The sequence below is a fragment of the Bidens hawaiensis genome, unplaced genomic scaffold (assembly GCF_021521415.1).
Source record: "Bidens hawaiensis isolate Kalapana, Puna unplaced genomic scaffold, B.hawaiensis_p1.1 tig00102071_1, whole genome shotgun sequence".
NCBI classification, from domain to species: Eukaryota; Viridiplantae; Streptophyta; class Magnoliopsida; order Asterales; family Asteraceae; genus Bidens; species Bidens hawaiensis.
The window spans coordinates 1-7,679 of NW_027504721.1; the positions used below are offsets into that span (position 1 = coordinate 1).

The 7,679-nt window shown below is 42.1% G+C and overlaps 1 protein-coding gene across 1 annotated transcript; it reads right to left on the reverse strand.

Moving 5' to 3' along the window:
* Positions 1-36: 36 nt before the first annotated feature.
* LOC143608169 (protein ENHANCED DISEASE RESISTANCE 2-like) lies at positions 37-2,673 on the reverse strand (the record flags this gene model as incomplete). Its single annotated transcript, XM_077083326.1, has 8 exons — positions 2,205-2,673; positions 1,010-1,084; positions 892-945; positions 730-795; positions 610-647; positions 352-482; positions 229-275; positions 37-134 (listed from the first exon to the last, which is right to left on the reverse strand). Coding segments are annotated over exons 1-8 (665 nt in total), but the record flags the coding sequence as incomplete, so codon positions are not given.
* Positions 2,674-7,679: the final 5,006 nt, after the last annotated feature.

The following is a 7,679-nucleotide window of genomic DNA, read 5'->3' on the forward strand; positions in this document are numbered from 1 at the left end:
TTTAGGAGATGAAAAGTAAATAATATTTATACTTACTGTGATCTTGAGAAACCAAGACTCATAAGTGTCTGAAAAATGACTTCCGGAGCTTTATCGACTACACTAACAGCTGCTAATGCAGGATGACCTTTTCTCTGCAACACAAAATATGTACATGCGACATTATGACCTTTTGTGCTTGCGCGTGGGGGGGGGGGGGGGGTAACCGGATTTAAGCATGATACTAACTTTATTATGGCCTTCTTGATATCTTGCTTGTTTAAATAGCCTGATACCTGATGTAAAATACAACACTTCTAAGGATTTACTTTGGCCATATTGAGGAAATGTTACATTAGTTTGGATATTTACCATGGTGACAACCAAAGATTGTCCATTGTGATGGTTCGGACATGTCAGCGTTTCGGGAATCCATAACTGAGGTTAAAGAGATGATGTCATCAACATCATTCTTATCAAACACTCTACCAGAACAGGTGGACCTGAAGATCACAAAAACTGGTCATTTAATATTCGAAAGCCGCTCCAAATTAGACAAAAAGTAATTCGATCGGTGTTGTCATGATCATTACACGAATGCACCTAGCAAATTAGTACTGATGTTCATACCTAAGACAATCCAAATAGATTCCGTTATTCCGTTTAACCTACATTTTTCAAAGCACTTGAGTCATCAGTAACAGAAATCGGTTTCCAGGTTTCAAAATTCAAATGCTCAGCAATTTTCACCTTCTTAGACGATTCCTCGAAAGATTTGATCCATTTTGCAGCTTCTTCAGGACTACCTGCCCCTAACTATGTAATTTAATTGGTATGTAACAGTCAACTGTTAACATAAGTACATTTTCATTAATTAAGCTTACATTATATTGCAGAAAGAATTAAAAGTACCTTAACATGAGCATCATAATTAGAGGTATCAGAAAGTGTGAAAACAAAGAGGACCTGAATTAGACATTACATTAATGGTATGCTTATTTAGCTTATCAAAAGATGATTATTTTGATACCTTTCCTCGAATAAGTTTCTTCCCGTTGTCCGTTACACGAATGCTGGAATCTACAACTGTGGTTCTAATAGGATCCTAGAACAAGCAACCAAATGTTTATAAGTTATTAAATTAAATTATGTGCTTTACGTGTTAGAAGACTATAAGACAACTTCCACTAAACTTTTTCATCTTAATGGCGTCTAAATTGAAATATCCTATTACCAAACAAACTTGTTGGGACTTAATATGTTACGGACAAAAATGTCACAGTACATATTCACACGCAAAACTAGCAAACACCAACTAGTGTTTTTGCATAATCATCAGTCGCCTTTAAATTAACAAAAAAACTATTGCTAAAATTCATCATATTGATCAACATAGGATATTGAGCTGCTTTCTTACGGTTTTATGTTTTTGTAAAATCGAACTTACGGTTTTGTTTTGGTTTTCTGTGTAATGTAAATAGATTTTCATTTTATATTTTTTGTTTTAAGTAATTTGTAATTTATAATAATTAATTAATTATGTAAATCAAACATCCTAACTCAAATGTATAATAGTCAGTTAGTTATTAATCAACAAAATGATTTAGACCCCAATTTATTATTTTGGGTCAAAAAACTGTTTTCTCGGTACAAAATGTTTTCAAGCTCATATAGCAATACCGAGGAAAACCAGACTGAAACCGAACGCTTTTCAAAAATTCAAGAACCGTAGTCTCGTTTTTTGTTCGATTTTTGCCCAAACCAACTCAAACCAAATTGTGCGCACCTTTACTTAGCACGACGAACAAAATTCATACCCTAGCCCCAAAATATTCAAGCTCGTATGGCAAAGCCAAGAAAACCGAAAAGGAACATAACCGAAACCGAATGGTTTTCAATTTTCATAAATTCAATAACCGAAGTTTAGGTTTTAACTCAAACCGTGTTGGTAACTCCAGACCATATTCACAAGTTGGTGAATATAGAAGGACGTATGTTAACGAGCTTTTGAGTGAGATTTTTCTTTGCAATAATAAAGCGTTTATATCGATCATGCACCTTAAAACCGAACCATGCACACCCCCATAGCCAAAATTCATACCCAATATGACAATCGATCGGTATGTTGCTATAAATCCTAACCAAAACTGAAGAAACTCGCACATCCGATTGAAGAATCAATTAGTAAACAAAAACATCGAGCTGAGAACTAACGAACAAAGTACCTTGTTGGAGGAATGCCTAAAGCACATGAAACGATGATGTTGAAGAACGTAGTAAAGCTTTCGCGAGTATTTGAATCCAATAGCATTAGAGCTAATGAGATACAGCCAGCCTTCCATTATTATTTCTTCATCATCAGTCTGCCTCAAAGCATCCATTGTCAGTTAGTTACTAAAAGCTGGTGAGTTCAGAAACCAGAAGGAACGATATATGCTAATGCCATTAATTACTACAAGTTGCATGGATCCGACCCGGTCAAGAGGTGATAACTTGTGATTGTAAGTTACAAGCTGGCAGTCCCATATTGTGTCAGTTTTCAGTGTCTTGACAACATTAATTTTGTTTTTTTTTCTTTTGAGAAACACGTTGTACAAACATCATTCACTCATCATATAGACCATCATTTACTTGGATAGAGAAACACGTTATACAAACGGTTCACAAAATCATGTAGTGCGTTATATGATTTGTTTTACCGATACATGAATAAATGACTGATGTAACCACTAACGAAGTCATACAGCTATTATGATTATTTTTGCTCATTATGACTGATAGATACTTTGATGTACACATCTGGTTGTAGTGACTATTTACAATCACCTTTTCTTTTTATTATTTAAAATTTTTAATTATCTTACTTTAAAAAAAATAAAATTGATTTGAATAATTATTGAAATCACCTAAGATGATTTTATATTAAAACCTTGCTAACTTTTGTAAAATGGTGGTAAGATGTCATGACTTTTAAGTTTATGTATGATATACATTTTTTTTTTACTTATTACTAACCCAATGAAAGTCATGGTTAACCGAATAATTCTAGTTATATCTGTCGTGAACCTTTTATAGGAAGGCATTCACGTGATATACACAACGTTCACAAGTGAACCTAAACTTAAAGTTGTTTGTTACAATATATAGTGGCTCGGACACAACTTTTTTTTTATCAAATAAGAGTTATTAGCTTTCGCCGTTCGGTATCTGAAGAAACACTAACCGGACCCCGGGCAGATTACTGGTAACCTGGGGGTTAGATAGATGTTTCCCACGAGGGGTTAGACCCTGAGAAGATGGTTCTTCTGATAACCTGCAAAACAGACACCGTGAGCTTGTCACTGAGAAGGGGGGGGTTCCTCCTTGTGACCACCCTCCGGCGTGAGAATCAGACTAGATTGCTCTTTAAATATAAATGTATATTAAGAGATTGCTAGAGCAGATATCAGGTATCATATGATGATAATATGTTAAGATAAGATGATCATACCATTCGTGGTATTTATAGCCGGAGGTAGGTTTCCAAGGAGGTGTGGCCTGCTGAATAGTATTCCTGTTCCACCAATAGTGACCTACGCACGTGCCATGCTGGTAGTTGGTGAGTAGGCAGCGGCTGATAGTGACCAGGCCTGCTGTGTACTATTCCTTTTTCACCAACTACAGGCTAGGCACGTGGTATGTCAGGAGTTGGGGAGTAGGTAGCGGTTAATAGTGACATACAGTACAGGAGCATGCTGCTCGCCATACTGTTGTCAATGAGCTGTCGTATCTTTGGACAGATCTTTTGCCCATACCTCGTCAGGTACAGTGAAAGATCCTCAGTATTGTACGGACTGGCTCATTTGGGCGGGAGTATTCCCCCTCCCGCCGTTGTGCGGGAATGTTCCTGGCTTGCTCATTCCTTCTTCAGGTGACTGCTGAATTATTATGAGTTAAGCCTTGTGCGTGTAGCCATGCTGCGCGGGTGGCCTTCCCTGATGGCCGGTATCCGTAACTGCGGGAACAGGCGGAGTACCTGAAAACCATTGGTAGGCGTTTCCTGCGGGAACAGCTTGCGTACCGCACGTGAGGACGTCACGTCTCTGAGCGTGGTGGGTCCTGCTGATCCAGTTGGTTTCTGCGCAGACGTTCCTTTAGTTTAGTCTTGCGGGTTCAACCGCGCAGACGTCCGTTAAGGAGTCTTGCGGGTTGAACTGCGCAGACGTCTCTTCAAGGTGAGTCTGTGGGTCCAACTGGGCTCTGCTGGGACCTACCTCTTCAAGTCCCCCCAGTCCAATGTTCTTCTCATGAATGTTTAATAAAGTGAGGTGAACTTTTGGACTTAAGCAAAGGGTTTTTGAAAAGGGTTTAGTTTTAAGGTTTTCCATGGGGATTCTTCCCACGGAAGTCCTATTGTCACGCAGAATTTCCCACTGTTCTGCTTGATCTTTGGGTATGATGCGGGTAGGTCTTTAACCTCCTCGCAAGTCAGGAGCGTTGAGTACCTCTTGTGTAGATTCTCCATGAGGTTTTGGTAGTTTTGAACATAGTGATCAATTATGTTAAAACCATCAATTCCATCTTGAAGTTTCAAACAATCTAGTTCTCATCGTTCCCGCTATGCGGGGATGTTATTCCCGTGTGCGCAAGCATGGCCCAGAAGATCCTTCTTGGTTTCATTTCCCTGCGGAGTGCTAGGTATGTGAAGGGTTTCGCCTTGACACAGTACCCGCAACCGTCTTATAGTTACTTTACTCCCAAGGTATTCCTGGCGTCAATTCCCTGCAGGTGCTAGGTATGTGAAGGGTTTTGCCTTAACACTGTACCCGCACCCGTCTTATAGTTACTTGGTTGCCGAGGTATTCCTGGCGTCAATTCCCTGCGGGTGCTAGGTATGTGAAGGGTTTTGCCTTAACACTGTACCCGCACCCGTCTTATAGTTACTTGGTTGCCGAGGTATTTTTGGCTTCAATTCCCTGCGGGTGCTAAGTATGTGAAGGGTTTTGCCTTGACACTGTACCCGCACCCGTCTTATAGTTACTTGGTTGCCAAGGTAAGGGGTATATTCCCGCTTACTTTTGAATCTTTGAGACTTGCGTTATAAACGTTATATGAATTGCGCATGCATATTTTAGTTTATTTTAGCAATTTTCCCAGTGTTTTGGATAAGTTATCCTTTGAACGTGACAGAATAGGTGTGAAGTTTTGCTTCCTTTCGTGATTGTGCGGGTAGGACCGTCACTTGCACTTAGTAGGATGGCTAAACTTTACCTATATCTGACCTGCGTGTAGGTTTTCCTCATCCTTACCGTTCGATGCGCGGTTGTCAATAGGTTAGTGTTCAGTTTCCTTTACCATGATTCATGCGGATAGACCGGCACTTTCATTTAGTGGGATGACTGAACTTTTCCCCTTCGACTGACCTGCGTGAAGGTTTGCCGTTTTTTGGGTTTATGCGGGTTTTGCCGCCTTTCCCACGCAACGACTTTCCTCGTAATTATGCGGTGAAGACCGGCATATCCGTGTGGAAAGTTTACAAGTATAAAATCATCAGCGTCAATGTTCTAAAGAGAATCATTTCCATTAAAAGTGGCTCTGGGCCTTTTACAAATTTGGAATTGATCTACATGTAACACTTGCGTAATTGAGCTCCGTTCCATGTTCTTGGGACGGGAGTGCCATCGAGCCTTTCGAGCCGGTATGCGCCCTTTCCTAGCACTTGTTTGATAACGTACGGACCTTCCCAGACAGGAGTCAGCTTTCCTGGGCGATCTTGGTTCGAAGCCTCGTTGTTACGCAATATGTAGTCTCCTTCATTGAAGTTGCAGAGTTTTACCCGCGTGTTGTAGTACTTTTGCATTTGTCGTTTGTAGTTCTCTTCACGCATTGCGGCTAAGTCTCTGCGTTCCTCGGTTAGCATAAGGTCTAACCGTCTTTCCGCATTATTGTCCTCTGGTTGAATCATGACCCTTGGTGAGGGTAAACCAATTTCGACCGGGACCATGGCTTCAGTGCCATAAGTGAGGCTGAACGGGGTTTCTCCCGTACTTGCCTTTTTCATCGTTCTGTGTGCCCAAAGTACGTGTGGAACTTCGTCCACCCAGCCGGATCTGTGTTTCAATAGTCTTCTTTTTATGCCGTCGACGATGCTCCTATTTGCTCTTTCCACCTCACCATTACCCTGCGGGTGCGCCACCGAGGTAAAGGTGTGGGTGATTTGAAGTTCTTTAAGCCACTGTTGTAGCTTTTTGTCAGCAAAGTTGGTGCCGTTATCGCTCACCAAATTCTGTGGGAGCCCGAAACGACAAATGATAAATTCCCAAATGAATTTCTTGATATGTTTTGCGGTCGTTTGGGCTAAGGGTTTTGCTTCTATCCACTTGGTGAAGTAGTCGATGGCGACCACTAGAAACTGGACGTTCCCTGCTGCTGTGGGAAATGGGCCAGTCACGTCGATGGCCCACTTCTGAAATGGCCATGCAGAGGTGACTGGAACAAGTTCATTCTTCGGGCGATGCGTGTTGGGTGCGTAGAGCTGACAAGACCTGCATTTTCTGATGTACGCCAGCGCATCCGTATGCATCCCCGGCCAAAAGTATCCCGCGTTGTTTAGCTTAGCTACAACTGCGCGTGGACCTGCGTGTATCCCACAGATGCCTTCGTGTACTTCCCTTATGAGGTAGTTGGCATCTTGGTCGTCAACGCATCTGAGGAGGGGGCCAAGAAAGTTACGTCTGTAAAGGACGTCATCAATGAGTTGATAGTTCAATGCTTTACAGCGTAGTTTTCTTGCCTGTGTTTTTGACTCTGGTAGTATGCCCGCCGCAAGGTAATTTATTATTGGTGTCATCCACGTTTCTGTGCCGGTTTGGATGACACAGATTTCCTTGTGCGGGACTGATGGTGTTCCCAGGAGTTCAATGCGGATGTCCTTTCCCAAGTGAGTGAAAGCTAATGACGCAAGCTTGCTTAACGCATCCGCAGATTTGTTTTCGCTACGCTTGACGTGTATGACTTTACAATCATTAAAATCGCGCATGAGGGTTTTTGCTTGAGCGAGGTACAGGGCCATTGTGTCGTTCACGGCCGTGTACGTCCCGTTTATCTGATTGGCAACTAACATGGAATCCACATGGGCTTCCAAGTTCTTTACTCCCATTTTACGCGCAATCCTTAACCCGGCCAAGAATGCTTCATATTCAGCTTCGTTATTCGTACTTGGAAAGTCCAGTCGAATAGCGTAAGTGTATTCTTGGCCTGTTGGGTTGGTAAGCTTTAACCCTGCGCCTGAGCCCTCGCTGCTGGCCGCTCCATCGGTGTAAAGTCGCCAGACTTCATCGATGTCTAGTGCTGGAGAGGGCTGAGCCTCGTCCTGGCACTCTTTCTCCCGCGATGCGGGGACTTCGGCAATAAAGTCGGCCAAGACCTGGCCTTTTATAGCTGGCCTTGGCTTGTATTTTATCGCGTATTCTCCCAATTCTATTGCCCATTTGGCGAGGCGTCCCGAAAGTTCGGGTTTGCCTAAAACGTTTGCAAGTTTGAAGTTGGTGAGAATAGTAATTGGGTGACCTTGGAAATATCGTCTTAGCCTGCGTGAAGCCTGTACAAGTGCTAAGACTAATTTTTCCAGGGTAGAGTATCGAGTTTCGACGTCTGTTAGGAGACGGCTAACATAGTAGATTGGCATCTGGATGCCTTTTCGCTCGACTAACAGGACGGCC